General features: G+C 49.3%; 1 protein-coding gene across 3 annotated transcripts in view; it reads right to left on the bottom strand.

Moving 5' to 3' along the window:
• Window positions 1-15,895, bottom strand: part of OPHN1 (oligophrenin 1) — a 149,339-nt gene that overhangs the window by 73,694 nt on the left and 59,750 nt on the right. For all 3 annotated transcript variants that reach the window (XM_015421625.1, XM_015421626.1, XM_015421627.1), the window contains exons 5-11: window positions 11,721-11,822; window positions 9,580-9,690; window positions 5,190-5,294; window positions 4,379-4,508; window positions 4,020-4,120; window positions 3,753-3,844; window positions 2,710-2,788 (exon numbers count right to left, since the gene is read on the bottom strand). In XM_015421625.1, coding sequence (XP_015277111.1) covers window positions 2,710-2,788; window positions 3,753-3,844; window positions 4,020-4,120; window positions 4,379-4,508; window positions 5,190-5,294; window positions 9,580-9,690; window positions 11,721-11,822 — 720 coding nt within the window. The remainder of the gene's footprint in view (window positions 1-2,709; window positions 2,789-3,752; window positions 3,845-4,019; window positions 4,121-4,378; window positions 4,509-5,189; window positions 5,295-9,579; window positions 9,691-11,720; window positions 11,823-15,895) is intronic.

Raw genomic sequence — 15,895 nt, 5'->3', positions numbered from 1 at the left:
AATAGATGCAGCTATCAACTCTATGGGATTCCCCTTCTCCTCCCCACCCACCAAAAAGAAAAGGGAGGGGGGGGGAACAAAAGTGAATAAAGAGAAAAGTATTCCTTTTTTTTCTTTCTTTTTAAATAGTAAGGAGAGAGAATGAAGTAGAAATAAAGATGGAAAAATGAAGGGAAAGAAATATACTTAGCTGAGGCAAGTACGGAGCAACAGAAACGAAGTGTGAACACACAGGCGGTCGAAGAAAAACTGAGTGGGAGGCGGCTCTCTCCCCCGCTCCAGGCATGCGCAGTACGTGCCTGCTCCCCAGGGCAGGAAGAGAGCCTGCCAAAAGCTTTCTGTAGCAAAGCTCTAGAAGTTTCTCCGGTCGAGGTCACGCGCAGGCGCCCAACCCATATGTAGGACTGCACAGAGATCACGACGAAGATCGGAAATTTTCAGAAAAATTGAAAAAAATGCTACATTAGCACTTATTTTTTCTTTTCTAGATGGAAAGTCATTCTGTTACTTTAGGAACATAAAATACGACTATGGGCATCTTTACTAGCCTATTAAAAATATAGTGTATCCAAACAATTATTACAAACAGAATACCCACCCACATGCAAAAACAAAACTGAAACCTTTTTCTTTTCTTGTGACAATAGCACCTCCTAAAGGAAGAAATGCATCTTGTTTTTGCATTGGAGAGTTCAGTTTGTAACCTAGGACTTGCTTGTCCTCAGTGCACAGAAATTAGATCAATCTAATACCATACATATTTTTAGAAATGATTTGGAAAATTTTTGAACACCTTGTCTTAAAATATTTTATTCATCATGCTAAAATAAAATGTTCCATAATCATTTTTCTTTTCTTTTTTCAATTTTTCCACTTTTTTGGAAAAAAGCAAAAAAGTCTTCAGGAAAACGGGGGGGAAACATTTTTTTTCGGAATTTTTCCAGTTTTTTTCTGGGCCTTCACATCTTTAAAGCAGACTAACCAAGCCCCAGTGCCCACTGTAAGTGAATCCCCCTGACTCAGAGCACCTTTGCCCAGTTCCCAAAGGAGTCCGGAGGACAATGGCACGGGCAGTTCCTGTCTGTTTTCTGATCTGCCCTTTCTGGGCCAAGCGACTGAGCGAGGGGCTCCAGGACCACTTCAGGCCTTACTGGGTGATGCGTCTGCTCGAGACCCCTCCCTGTCCGGCTTCAGGCGAGACTGTGGGCTGGAGCTGGAGGTGTTTCTTTATCTCAGTTTGGATATAGAAAAGGGCTGTGCTCCTTAGTAGTGGTTACACATTCATCTGCAGCCCCAGATACAGCAGGTCAGGCCTTCTTGCAGAGACAGAAGTTCCTTTGCTCCACCTGGCGCCAGAGCCTGACCACGCAGAAGCTGGAACTGGATCCCGACCAGAGATGCTGGTGCTGGTGGGGAAGGTCGGGGTTCTGGAAGGGGCTGCGCTTTCTCCCTGGGCCTGCCCTCGGAGGCCACTCAGCAGCGCCCTGACTACCCAGAGCTGGTCCCAGAGGGCAGCCGTGTTGCTCTGTGGAAGGACAGCCAGACTCTGGAGCAGTGTTACCTCTAAGTTGAGCTAGTGTGAGCTAGCTCACAGTTTTTTAGCTTCCAGCTCACACATTTTTGTCCTGGCTCAGGAAGGATGTCTCTAGAGCAAACTAACTTATGCAGTAGCCAAAGTGCTCACTCACAACTTTAATGCCAGTAGCTCACAAAGTAGAATTTTTGCTCACAAGACTCCACAGTTTAGAGGGAACATTGCTCTGGAGTCCAGGAGCCCCTCCCCCCCGGAGCTGTCGTGACCTGGGCAGCGCCTGCGTTTCACGCCCCTTCTTCACTTGCTCCGTTGGCCACCACTTCCTTCCTTGGTTGCCATCCGCCAAGCACTTTGTGGCCTGGAACCGGCTTATCTGCAAGACCCCGATCCCGACACGGATAGTTGTGCGGCCGCTCGGCACAACTGAGCAAATGGCCGAGGTCTCTGCCGCAGCCCCCCGGTGGAGAGGCCTGACTAGGGAGGGGAGGGGAGCTCCCACAAACAGCCCATCCTGCACCTCCCATGCGGCATTTCCTCCAATGCTTCGGCAGTCTCTCTCACCCTGGACAGGCCTTCCATTAAAAAAAATAAAAATAAAATGCAATTTTATTTCTATTATTCTACAAGCAAGAGTTTAGAGCATCTGAAATGCTGATAATGAGACCAAATATTGTTTTAATAGATGCTTTAAGTGGTTTTTTTAAAAAAGCTTTATTACAACTCCAGGCAGCCCTTTTCCATATTGTCTGAAGCACAATCTGCAGCACACAGGAAATTCCATCCAGTACCAAGATTGTATTGGAAAGAAGGAACTCAGCTGAGAACAGGAAGGTGCAGAAGCAAAACACACACACACACACAGGAACTGAAGGGCTGTCTGGCAGGGGGAGAAGTCACAGCCACATCAACCAGCCTGACTTTCTGGTAATTGTGTGTAGGACCGGGGTCAGTTCCAGTAAGCAACTGTAACGGAACTACTTGTCAGAACTGGCACAGCACTCAGTCATTTGGAAAATGTATGGCCTCATAATTGTTTTTTAATTCATGTTTTCAATGAGGATTTCTTTTGGATGAGGCAAAACCATCTCCTGTGAACAGCTGGCCATGCTCTCCCCCACGGCACTGAGACCCGAAAATGGCTGGGCCCCTTTTGCACCCATGTTTAGAGCACTTACCGGCTCTTTGCCATCCATGGCCTCCATCCAGAGACGTCTGTTGGCTTCTGAAAGAGCTTGCAAGGTGATGGCCCCAGGCCTGCATGAAATTCGACAACAAAAGACCAAACTGGATCTGGAATTGCAGTTTTTCCCTCTTCCTTACACTTATGAAATCAGCCAAACAAATAAAAGTGGGGGAGGCCCAAGTGAAGGATTTCAGGTACCCTCTTCGCAAAGTGTTGAGCGTGTAGACGGGAAGCCGTCAGGAAATGGGACAGAAGTTATAGGCCAGCCATTTTCTACTGATACCAGCTGAGGCAGCTTGACCAGGGCCACAACCGATTGAGGAGAAAGCAACATGACCCCGTCACAGCTGACAGCAAAAAGGAAATAAAAGGGCACAGCTGTATCTCGCAGGGGTTCACGCTCAAGCTAGGCCAATCTAAAATCCACTTAAGATACATCTGCAATTACAGATGCGTGGACACCCCGACCATGCCATGAGTCACTCTACCAGCATTATCACGCCCCTCAAAATTTCTTCATCAGTTTCTGTGGGGCAGGAATCCCAAATTTCACCTTAGTTTCTCTTCAGGCAAAATCTGGCGTCCAACTAGGACCTGGGAGAACCAAGTTCTGCCCTGGTAGCCCAACTGGGCGGTTGGGACAATAAAACGGAGGCCAACCAGGTATGCCACACTCAGCTCCCTGGAAGAAAGGTGGGATAAAAATGCACTTTACAGATGAACACAGGGGGGGGGGGGGGGCAGTCACAGAAGGTTAGAATGTGCTGGTGGAAGGGGACTAGTCTTGTCTGGACTCTTCTAGCTTCCCTAACAATTCCTGAGGTGCTTTGTCTGAACAGGAACGTCCAAACTCACTTCAAAAAGTTTCTTCAGGTGAAATTCTTTGGGAACTTTTGCTTCTGTTATCTTTTTAACTCTTCAGACGATGCATCAGGCAACTTCCCTCGCTCATGTTCCCCCCCCACCCCCCGTGAGACTTCCAGAGTCTCCAGGGCAGCCTCACAGACAGCCGCAGACTCCAGTGGGGCGACTCACCTTTCCATTGTCTCAATATCAAAGCAAAATCTCTTGTCGATGGAGTCTGTCTTCCGCCTCACACAGGACTTCAGCACAAACTGTAAGGTACCCTGAGGAGAAAAGATTTCAAAGCCAAGAGAGACAGTCGTTTTGAAGCCCCAGGCAGGTATCAGTCTACCCACACTGGTGTAACGAAGCAGGCAACAGTGACAGCTCCGTTTGGCCCCCCGAGCAGGCCTGCCGCAAGCCCTGGCGGGCAGAGCTCTGGCAAAGGAAGCCACTTACTTGCTTCGACCCGGGCTTCTGTTCCATGGGCGTCATCCTTAACATCCTGTGTTCCTTCTCATACTGGCAGTAGTACTTCATCCATGAGACACCCAGCGCCCCTACAACAAGCAGGAAGGGGAAGGGGTAACGCAAGATCTCCTGAGCGGTCAATGTTTTTGCCTTCTGCATCCCCATACAACCCCAGGCCTCCCCGTCCGAACAGGGATCGGCATGTAGGTCTCCGCTGTCCTCCTCTGACACTTCCGCCCGTGGGCCACACAGTCCCCATCTCCAGCAGCCACAGGAGCTCAAGCTGCAGAGTAGAGGGGACCGGCGAGGCAGGCTCCCAAGGCCCTAGAAAGACTCGAGCCACTTACATTTTTCTTGCATATACAGATAGCCTTCTATGGTTGGCTGCCCCAGCAGCTTGCAGGTCAAGGGAGCTTCCTTCATCCTTTTCTTGAGGTCTTCTAACCCTTCCCGCGTACTGGTGAAATGATTCCTTGTCTGTTGAGGAAAGGGGGAAAGCCTGAATTTGTATCGGCACGCGAGCAGCAAGAGCAAAGATTCCCCTGGCGAGCCCGGGCACACACTTCTGTTTAAAAAGGCAAGAACTGTGCTGCTGGATCAGGCCCAAGGTCTGCACAGGCCAATGTTTGGATGGGATTCCTCTGGAGTCTTTGCAGAACTTGCCAGCCTGTGAATTCCAGCACTCAGGGCCTGTGAGCTCCCAACAGCGACTCTTCCGCTGAAGCATCCCAGATAATTCAATTTCAGAGTTGGTGATAAGGTGCACCAAGAACTGTACAATATAACTGTTACCCCTGCAGCTGCCAAGCAGAAGAAATTGATGAGCTACCAGAAGTAACTGTGGCAGGACAATGTGCCCGAAAATGCAGGACGGGCGCTAGTCGGGTGGTGGGACTGTCAGGCTGAGAATGGGAAGGGTCAACTGCTCAGCAGAAAGAACAAGATTCTCGGCCACAGAAATCTCAAATCTCACTCAGCCCTGGGAAAGACGGCACACTGACCATTACATTGGTGATGGGCATTATAAATATTGCAAATGTAGCAAATGTAACAACATTGGTGATGGGAATTATAAATACAGCCTAAGTTCTTTCACTCGGGAAACCTTCCTACAGCGGAAGCAGAAGGCGCCGCCGAGGAAGCTGCCTGGAAACTCACGTTCTGCAAGCTGAGCTGGAGCTGCTGCTTGTACGGGAGGAAATCCTGAGTCAGCTCAACCGTCAGGTTGTTGTAGGTAAAGAGGCTGTGAAGAAAAGCCAACACCTGTGCAGGAAACAACCATCAGATCACACTCAGCACTACACACCAGCAGAATCAGACCACTAGAATCGTGACAACATTCAGACAGCTTCAAGCCAAATTCCATTTCTCTCTCTGTAACGGACGGCTGGTGAGCAAACCGGCCACCCCTTTGCCTCAGATACGGGGAACTCGCACGGGGGACTCGGGGGCTCTGGGCAGGCCACGGGAAGTGTGGGTGGCCTGGGCTGCTTCTTGCCCTGCCCTCACGGCCTGCTCAGATCCTGGAGCGAGCGAGCGAGCCCAAAGGCCATTACAGTCACGAGACAGTACAGAGGGAGACACACAAACTGTAGCAAAAGCAAGAACAAAACAAAGTCAAAAGCTCTTAAAAACACAACACCTGCACAATATACAACTGAGATAGTCCAGCCGTTCTGTGCCACCCTGTAAGACTTGGGGCCCTAGAAAGACCCATTTTATGACATGCTGATGGTGCGGCACTGTCGCCCCCCTCCCCGGTCAGGCTCCCAAGAGCAAGGCAGCCGTCGGGAACAAGATCTGGCAATTAACTCTGTAAAGTCAAAGATACGGGTTTTTACAAAAGCCATAAGAGATTAAAGATATAAATGACTGACTGATATAAATGGATTTTAGAGGGTAACAAACTAGAGCATGTTAGGTCTTATCAGGGGGTAATTTTCGGCACACCTTTAACTTGGAAACCTCAATGTGAGGCTGTGATGGCACCAGCAGTCCGCTTCAGTGCAGCAATAAAGTGCTTTTGCTACGGGAAAGGTGGACAGGACCTTCTGGCAGTGAACACAGCTTTCAACGCTGAGACTACAGACTGGCTGCTAATACAATTCTTGTGTCAGATCTGTGGGATCCCAAAATATGTGGCTGGTACTGCCCTTGGACTGGAACTTGGCCAGCATTTGGTTGAATCTAGGGCTCGGATACAGTAACTAAATCAAACTCAAAATAATGTTATCCGAGGACAATAGCTTATTATATTATATGAAACAGGATACGGTAATTCCTCCACTCCATGGAATGTGGCCATGATAGAAAAATCGAATATTACAGGATGCCCAGAGAAAGCTGCTTTGGCATTAGGGTGGCTCCCAGCCCATGAGACTACCAGGCAGGTGATTATGAAGGACTGACATCGATGGCACCATCTGCTGGGCCAGGTGTGCTGCATGGGAACCCCACCACCCCTTACAATCCCAAACTACTTGTACAGCCTCACAGTTCCAAGAAACAGGAGACCAATTATGCTCACAAGGTTAAATGCCCTTGCACCTACAGTCTCTGAAAGCCATATATTAGTACACCATTTTCAGGTATAAACTGTGAAGTGTGTTTTATTTGAATATCCATGTATAAGGAGGCTAATGGATCAAGCCACTTATGCCCCAGCAAAACCAGCCTCCCCCAGACATTTTAATTACTAAAATTTTAAAGGATCCTAGGCCAGCAAACACACTCTTTTTAGCTAAATTCCTTGTTTAGGCCACGAGAGTTCAGGCAGCTTGTGACAAGACGCCTTCTCCAACCTAGTAGAGCCCTGTCCTCTCTGGCTTGAATTCTTCCTTTTATTCTTCTTCTTCTTCCTCCTCCTCATCATCATCAACATCACCATACCTTTTATTGGCATACTCAAGCATAGTACAAAAATAGGGACAAGCAAACTGTACAGTTCAAGATTGAGAACAATAGGTAAATATATACATATAGAATTCATAGCAAAACATGCCCTCGCATAAATTTTAATGGACTTCTCCAGGGATTTACTAACAGCCCTTGTGATTTCTATTTCATTATCTTGAAGGAGGCTGCGACAGTCAATCCGATTCACCAGGTTACAGGGAGGGAGGGAGGGAGAGATTACGAAACAGTTCCCTCCGAGGATTAGCATATAGCTGATAGTCTATTATTCTTAGCTGGGACAGATCGATACTATTCAAGACCTGCAGGTCAGAGGAATAAAAACGGAAAATATAATGTACAAGAACTTCTGGGGCTAAAGCTCCACAAGAACACGGACGAGCGAATGGTGGGGGGTTTTGTAGAGCAAACTGCTAAAATGGCAGGAGGTATGGTTTGAAATCGTACAGATGTTAAAACCATTCTAAGACTGGGGAAAGGAATGCTGGACTGAGAAGAAGCTCTGCCATGGTCCTTTTTAAACCGTTAGACCCAGGGAGACAATCTAGAGCAGAGATTGAAGTTCTGTTCAGTGCAGCATCAATCATAAAAATCCGATCTCATATAATGACACCAGGCAAGGGGACACCCCCGAGAGTCACCCACGAGGGAATAAGGGCAAGGAGTCCTGTTGAGGCCATCTATGCAAGCCACCTCTGAGTGCAGCAGCACAATGCTCTGCCTTAAAAGCAGACTAACAGAAAGATCCCTTTGCTTTCACCAGAATCTGAACACGGTGAAACGTATGCAAGCTCTAATTGAGGGGAATCAAAGTTCAGCCCGCACTAAAGCTGCCGGAATTCCGTGAGGCAAAGCTAAAATTCTCTTTCAAAAGAGATTCTGAATGGGTTCCAGGGTCGTGACCAGACATTCATTCCAGCCCCAGAACTCTATACCATAGAGGAGCTGTAGAATGGGCTGCTATGGAACAATTTCAAAGCGGGCTCAACCAAAAATCCTCCTTTCAAGCTGTAAAAATTCAAGATGGCACCTGTGGTCCTTGAAACTAAAGACCTTGTGATCACCAAGTGGGTTTCCCAAGAGAAAGTTTCACTAAAGGTTACCCCCCAAGATATTTAAAGGTTTTGAGCTGTTCAATGGAATTACCATTTATCCACCACTTAAGCCTTCAAGGTCTCTTCCCAAAGACCTCAGTCTGGGCAAAATTAACACTTAAAGCCTCACCCTTTCAGAAACGGCCCACTTTGTGCAACGTCCTTCTTGTTGATATGGATGAAAGAGACCTGACCACCCAGGGATGGTGGGAAGAATTCAGATCCAGATAGGCAATATCACTTAAATACAAATTAAAAAGCGGAGGGGCCAGAATATATCCCCGTTTAACCCCCTGAGTGATTGGAACCTCCTCGGCCAGGTGCCCCAAGGGGGCTCACTTTGATTCTTGCAAAAATACCAGAATAAAATTCCCATAACAGGAATGGCAGACGCTTGTGCATGTCTGTGCCCGCTAATTTCAGCCGGGATCGATTCCAATCAACTGAGTCAAGGGAAGCAGTTAGATCCACACATGCAACAAACAGGACTTGGTGGGACCCCTGGTTTTTCTTCAGACAGTATGAATCCTGAAGAGGTGGATCTCTCTCCCCACCCCAAGCCCAGGGGACACCACAGGGACGGAGAAGAGGGTGTGACAGAAAGGTCAGGTCACAGCCAGGGAAGATCAGAATGTGATGACGGAAGGGGAGTAGTCGTTGAAACTCTTTTAGAAGAAGAGTAGAAGAGGTTGGATTTATACCCCGCCCTTCACTACCTGAAGGAGTCTCAGAGCAGCTTACAGACTCCTTTCCCTCCCCCTCCCCACAACAGACAGACACCCTGTGAGGCAGGCGGGGCTGAGAGAGCTCTCCCGAGGACTGCTCTTGAGAGAACAGCTCTGAAAAACTTATGACTGACCCAAGGTCACACAAGCAGCTGCATGGGGAGGAGTGGGGAGTCAAACCCGGTGCTCCCGGATTAGAGTCCACGGGCTCCTAACCACTCCACCAGATTGGCTCACAATTCCTGTGAAGTTTTGTCCCATCAGGAATGTCCAAATTCACTTCAGGTGAATTTAATTCTTCAGATGATGCATCAGGCCATCCTGCATGGAGATGTTTATGCCCACATGCAGTACCGGTGACAACATCAAGATCTGTCTGCCAGAAGCAGCAGAAATCAAAGCTTCCCCTGTTTACTAGACTAGAGGCCTTCAGACAGTGAAAGAGAAAAGGGAGGGCGAGGGCCTATTTGTGCATCCTGTGTGTAGCAGCAACCATTAGTGACACTGCACTCTCCTGGAGAACAGCAACAAAGCCAAGACATTTCATAATGGCAGAAGGTTTTCCATTTCAGGGCCACTGGTTGTGCTAAAACTTCCTGCATGGAAAACAACCGTATTAAGAATGGGGGGGGGGGGCACCTGTGCACAGAGTGGGCAGTCAGTGCCTGGAGCAGTGAGGGGAGAGGGAGAACGAATGCCCCTCTAATGTTAACACCTTTACACTTCACTTTCTCCCTCCTTCCAAAGAAATTAAATAGATGGAAATAGCAGCGCACAAAGAATTTGGAAAGACAGAGCAAAAGGAAGGAGGCTTACAGGCTCCACGATGCAGAACTTCTTGCTTTCCTGCACTTCTTGGATTTGGTACACGTATTCCAGGGAAGATTCAAAGAAAACATGTTGTTCCTTATCCACCTGCAGGTCAGCCTAAATTAGAGAGAAAGAGGAGTGTTGTGGAACGCGCGGATTTATGGCCGCCACATACTCAGGAGCTGCTAAAAACTGGGAAACAACCCAGCGTGTGTTTGGCATTCTTCCCCAAGCGCTAAATTATATTAGCCACATTTCTTATCTGACCCTTACCTTGATTTCAGAATATCCATTCTGGCCAGCAAACGGGAATGGTGCTCTTCAAAAAGCAGGAAGATCTCTTGAAAGGAGTGAACCAGGAGCCCTGCCATACGAGCCTAGACAGACCACGGACCCCAGACCACGGGCTCCCCATGGCCCAGGCATGCCATGGTGCCTGCCAACGGAAGGCCTGGGGCTTGCCTGCTTTTTTAATGTTGGGGATCAAATCCAAGGGCCCCAAGCGGGGCACAGAGCAGAACAGAAAACGACAAAGGGTTTCTGGTCCCTTCATAAAAGCGGGACACTGAGCTTATCCCTGACAGTCGTGTCACAGCTGCATCTTGCAGCAACCACAAAGGTACGGCACAGAGTAAAAAGTGATGCAAAACTAGCAAAACAACCGTGTGCTATATTTCCTACAACATATTCAAGGAGACTTCATCTAAAGTGTAATGTATCTATTATATGACACCAATATGCCCATACAATCCATCACAGGAAAATACAGGGGCCAAAGAATAAATCTACAGAATTATATATAGAAAGTCCAACACTTTTCCCAGGTAATTTTTCAGTGTTTCAAACACTGTAGTAACCTATAAGGGTGCTGTTTAGAGCTAGGGAGACCGTGCCCAACACTGAAATAATAGAAAAGCATGACCTTGTAAGGAAATGAAAAGGGATTCCCAGCAGTGGTTCTTTGTTCCTGAGGAAGGACCAGAGGTCCGAAACACTGAAAAATTACCTGGGAAGAGTGTTGGACTTTCTATATATAATTCTGTAGATTTACTCTTTGGCCTCTGTATTTTCCTATGATGGATTGTATGGGCATATTGACTTCATATAACAGATACATTACTCTTTAAATGAAGTATCCTTTATGAATATGTTGTGGGAAATATAGCACACAGTTGTTTTGCTAGTTTTGTGTCACAGCCAGGCGTCGTTTCGTAGAAAAAGAGCTAGGGGAACTCATTAGCATAACTCATTACCCTGACATCACCGGAAGTGTGTCATAAGGCCACACCCCCTGACATCACCGGAAGTGTGACATAGGGCCACACACCCTGCCCCCAACAGTCCCGGCCGCCGCTGGCGGCCTTGCAGCTCCACTGCTGAGCCCCATGAGGGGCCCGGCAGTGGACCTGCAAGGCCGGCGGGAGTGCAAGGAAGCCCCGCGAAGGCCCTCCCTGGCCCCAGGCAGGCAGGGGTGGGGAGAGGCAGGGAGGAAGCAACTTACCCTCCCTCTTCTCCTGCCTCCTCCTGGCTGAATGAGGGCCAGAAGCGGGGCGGCCGGAAGCAGGGGGCGGGGCTTCGTCTTGTGCCCCGCCCCCCGTACCTCACCCGGGGGAACTGCGATCCCCCCCCCGAAATGACCTCTGGTCACAGCTGCATCTTGGCCAAGCACACAGTGTCCTATGTCTTCGAGCTTAGAAGGGAACAAGCCATTCTCTCACCCTTTGGAAACCGAACCTCGTTCCTCCAAAGCAAAGATCCCATCGAGGATGCCTGGCTCAGAACTTCATCCAAGGGGGCCATTTTCTGGTGGTGCCCAAGACCGTCTCTCAAAACTCCAAAAGTGCCCACACTGGGGGGGGGGGGGAGCTGCCCTGCTCTAGTGATTCCAGCAAAGTCCTTAGGATCCTTAACAAGAGATGGCAAGGACTCAGTCAGCGGCTTTTTGCCGGCAAAGAACTGGCTCCGCCATTGAGCTATGGACTAAGTGGCCCTCCATGCTCGAGCTGGCGGCACCCCTCCAGTATTCAGCAGAAATGCTCTGAGCCACAGGCCTGGGCTGCCTTGACCTCATCTAGCACCTTCCACACGCCTCAGCCTTTGCTGCCGGGTGCTCCGCCACAGGGAGAAATGAAAAGGCCGACGCCTACCTCTTGCAGCTGGGCTTCCTTCTTCTTTGAAGATAAATTCAGGTGGCGATCCAGCATGGAGTAAAATTTCTCCCCGTCCTTCTCAAATTTCTTTTTCCGTTCCTGGAGTCAAGACAGAAATCAATTATGAGCAGTGGCAGGTTGTTTTTTCTTTCTTATATTTGTAAGAGGGGTTCAAGCCCAACCTGTGTGCCTGAAACCCCACCACCACCACCACCACCAGGCTGTCCAGTGGGGAAAGCCGACCATCATTACTTAAGGGTACTTCTGATGTTCCTGAGCACAGCAGGGGGGTCCCAAAAAGATCAACAAGCCAACCTCTGATTATCAGACTTCTTGGTATTTGAAAAATGTGCGCCCTGAATTGTCAGCAAGGTGAGCTACATGGCAGCTGTAGTTTTAAAATTAAATTAAAACATTTATTAGTGGCCTATCTACTTTGTGGAACTCAAAGTGGCTTACAATATAATGAAACAACAACTATTGACCCAAAAAAACTAAAAAACCACAATTTAAAATCTACGAGGATATTTATGCTCTGCTCATCCATGCTGCTCAGAAAGGCATCTCTTCACCTCACAGCCACTGCTGGGGGAGGTTTTGTGAGAGATGACCACCGTCCTACAACTAGCCCAGCAGGCTCCAAAGCAAAACAGGACTCTGACCCTCAGCCCCCCCCCCCCAGCTCCCCAGACGCTGGTCTCCTCCGACAGCTGGCCTTATTCCTCTTTAGCATTCACTATGGAGCCCCTGAATACAGCCAGACTTACACTGACTGTTTCACAATACAGGACAGATACACAAAAACAGCTGCGAGTCTGCAGACGAATGCACATCCCTAGACCTACGAGCTGCACACATCCCAACACAACACAACACAACACAACATCCCTTACAAACTCAGGACCACAGACTTGGCAGTGTCAGCAAATGCTTGCCAAAACAGGAACTGGCTCCCTTCCCGAGCTAAGTGGGCAAAAGAGGAATTAGACAAGCTTGAGTACAGAAAAATCGAAGCAACGCTACTGAGCTGTGGTCCCCAAACAAAATAAAAGACCGAGAACTATGCCCGGTGTTTGCACACTCCCCCTCTCTGCCCCCTCACTGCACACAAAAGGCGACATCTGAATGGAAGTGGGGAAGCCTGCAGTTCCTTGAGGCAGGGGATCTCCCACACTATCCGGAGGAGAACCCAGGTGCTCCCCCCCCCCCCCGGGGCATGGGGAAAGCAGCCTCACAGTCAAGCAGTCGTGACACTGTCCGGTTCGGGTGCTCTCTTCTGTATGCAACAAGGACAGCAGAGTCTGAGTTAGAGGACCACTTCATCATGCACAGGGAGAGTACCCAGACGCTGAACAGGCTCCAAAATGGCGTCTGGGTTAAACACAATAACCGTATAGGCCAGCTTCCTGTACTTTCTATACAGAAAAGAATGAATGGAACCCTCGTGGGTGGGGAGAGAAGCCAGAGCGGGTCCTGAGGAGAACTTCCAGCCCTCCTTCACCTGTGCTGCTGTGCCCAGGGTCCTTCTTTCCACATCTTCAATCCATGACCCAAACTCCGTGGAAGCCGGGATCTTGGAAACAGAGCCAAGGAGCGACAAGGGAGTGCAAGCGCCAGCGTCTGCTCCAGGCCCACCTGAAGCGTGACTCACCGAGCCAAACACAGACCGGTGGCCCCAGCAGTAACAGACCAGGGCCTTGATCATCCTCTGGCTTTTCCTGCTTGTCCAGAACTACAGAAACAAGGGACAGGCCAAGCACTCAGCAAGTCACACATTGGGCAAGTCCGGCTTCACCCCACTTGCAGAATCTGAACCCAGAATCTGGGCAGTTTTGGTGGTGGTGCCTGAGAAGGGTAGTGGTTCCATACCTGACTAAGAACAAAGGCCTAGCCTCAAATGCCCACGTGACCTTGATGTTCACAGGCTGACTTTGGGCCAAACTCTGCATAACTCACTTCACAGGGCCGTTGTGAGGACAAAGAAGGAAGGGAAGAAGACCCACGCAGAATGTCCTTGAGCTCTTTAGCGGAGGGGAGGGGTCCCAATGGGACAGACAGATGAGAATATGCACGCAGCTGTAATCATATGGCAGACAGGCTAGAACAGGGGTAGTACCTCAACCGTGTGGACCCTACAGGAAGTTTGGTACCCTGAGAAGGGGCATTAACACAAAACAGTCCCTTCAAACATACTCAGAAAATAAAGCTTGAGCCAGGGACTGATTATCGGCCTTCACCAACACAGCTTCCCCACACCCAAAGACCCACTAAGCATAGGACACCATCTGTTCCACTAAGTTTCGCCAGGAGGCCTCTTTCTAAGAAAGAAAAGAGCTTGCCAGGCAAAAAGGGGGGAGGGAGGCAAACATTTCTCTCATATTCTGGGTTAACGCCGGCCATTGGGACAGGACTGTGGCGACTGACTCGAAACACACCTATTCTGGCTGGTCCTCAAAGACCAGGGAGAGTCCTTTGACTTCAGCCACCCGAGACCGACTGAAACCAATGGGAGGATGCTGACCAGAGACCCTCTTTCAGCGGCTGGCAGAGGGAGCTGACTGCGGCCCCCACACACGCTGGAAACACCAGCCAGCGTCATCTCATCCCCTCAGGAAACGGCCAGTGGAGAACCCCCAACGCCAGGAGTCAGAATAATCCTGCCAGCCGGCAAATACTTGTTATGTTTTTATGTGACTGGGATAAGGACATGAGGCTTTGCACACACAGGGAATTGCCACGGAATGATATTTACCCAAGTTACGTACAGAAGAATCAGGTGCAATTTAAAATGTGGAACAATCCCTGCCCCTTTCAGATGGGCTGCTACTGGCCAGCTTGGGCTACCCAACAGTCCTTAACCCTAACCCCTCCCCCAAACCCTGGCATGGCCACCCCCACCCCCCACCCCCATGATCTCTGCTGCTCTCCAGCCCCCTCTACCCCCAGGGATGAAGTTCCAGAGAGGTGGACACGTTAAGTCAGTTAGATCAGAAACCAGCAAGCAGAAACCCCCAATATTTTATCAAGTGCCCAGATGGCCACAACCCCCACCCCATGGCTGTGTCGGCACTTGGAAAGATGCGGAGGTGGGAACAAGGGTGCTGCCCTACGGGCATGTTCACGGCACGTTATGATGGCTGTAAAACCACAGCAGCATCCTTGCCAATGAGCGAGATGGAGACAAATGAAGGCAGGGACTTGTCTTCAGGGGGAGGAGAAATGAAGCAGTTTATAGGAACACAAGAGGAAGATGCAATGCATCCAGCTGAATTTGAAACAAAGAGAACATTAAGAACTTTTTGTAGGAAAGCAGATGGAGTCAGATGCCTCAGCCTGACTGTGGGGCCTCACAACAGGCTAGTTCAGCCATGCGTCTAATCTGGCGCTGGGAAAGAACCTCTGTGGGGTGAGACATGGCAACTGAAGGCAGCCAGACATGCCCACCGTGACTCTGCCCTGCAAGACCCGAGACCCAGGCGGGATCCCCAAAACAGTTCTGTTGTCTTCCATGACTCTACCCTTGCTGGGGATGAAACCTATAAGGCTTTGACTGAAGAATGCATGAAACAAGAAACCTCTGGGTAGGCTGTGAAAACAGGGGGGAAATGTTCTGTCAATTTAGCATAACAATGAACCTTTAAAGAAGACTCCGAGTGAAGGACCAAAAGACCAGCCAAGCTCAGAGATCATGGTCTTCACTGACTCTTTTCTTATTTCTGTTCACACACGCCAAGGGAGTTCACAGGTGCAAGGTGGTAAGATGAGGGCCAAGGAAGCATTGAGGAACCCCTCTATCAGTCCTCAGGCTCTGCACTGCTTTTCTCCATGACCCACAATTCCTTCCCTCCCCACTAGCGCCCCCCCCCCTCTCACCCAACCTTTGCCACTATGGTTCTCCTTTGTAATGCAGGCTGGCTGCCCCACAGGGACTTTGCTTTTTCGGTAGGGGGTGCAGGAAACCTCACACTACCCACTTCAGTGAATTGAAGGGGACTGTGTGAGAGAGCTCGTTTTTAAATAAATCATTAGACCACCATCCAATTGATTAAGCTACCAACATCTTTTTTTGCAAGTAAAAAAATTTTATGCTCCTAGGAATGAGGGTGGGGCGATTAAATCATTTCATTCTATCAATTGTCTACCCCATTCCCAGTTCCTCCCCTCCCTCCAAT

This window comes from Gekko japonicus, unplaced genomic scaffold, assembly GCF_001447785.1.
Source record: "Gekko japonicus isolate JY-2015 unplaced genomic scaffold, Gekko_japonicus_V1.1 scaffold1699, whole genome shotgun sequence".
NCBI classification, from domain to species: Eukaryota; Metazoa; Chordata; class Lepidosauria; order Squamata; family Gekkonidae; genus Gekko; species Gekko japonicus.
This window is presented reverse-complemented; position numbering and strand designations above follow the sequence as displayed.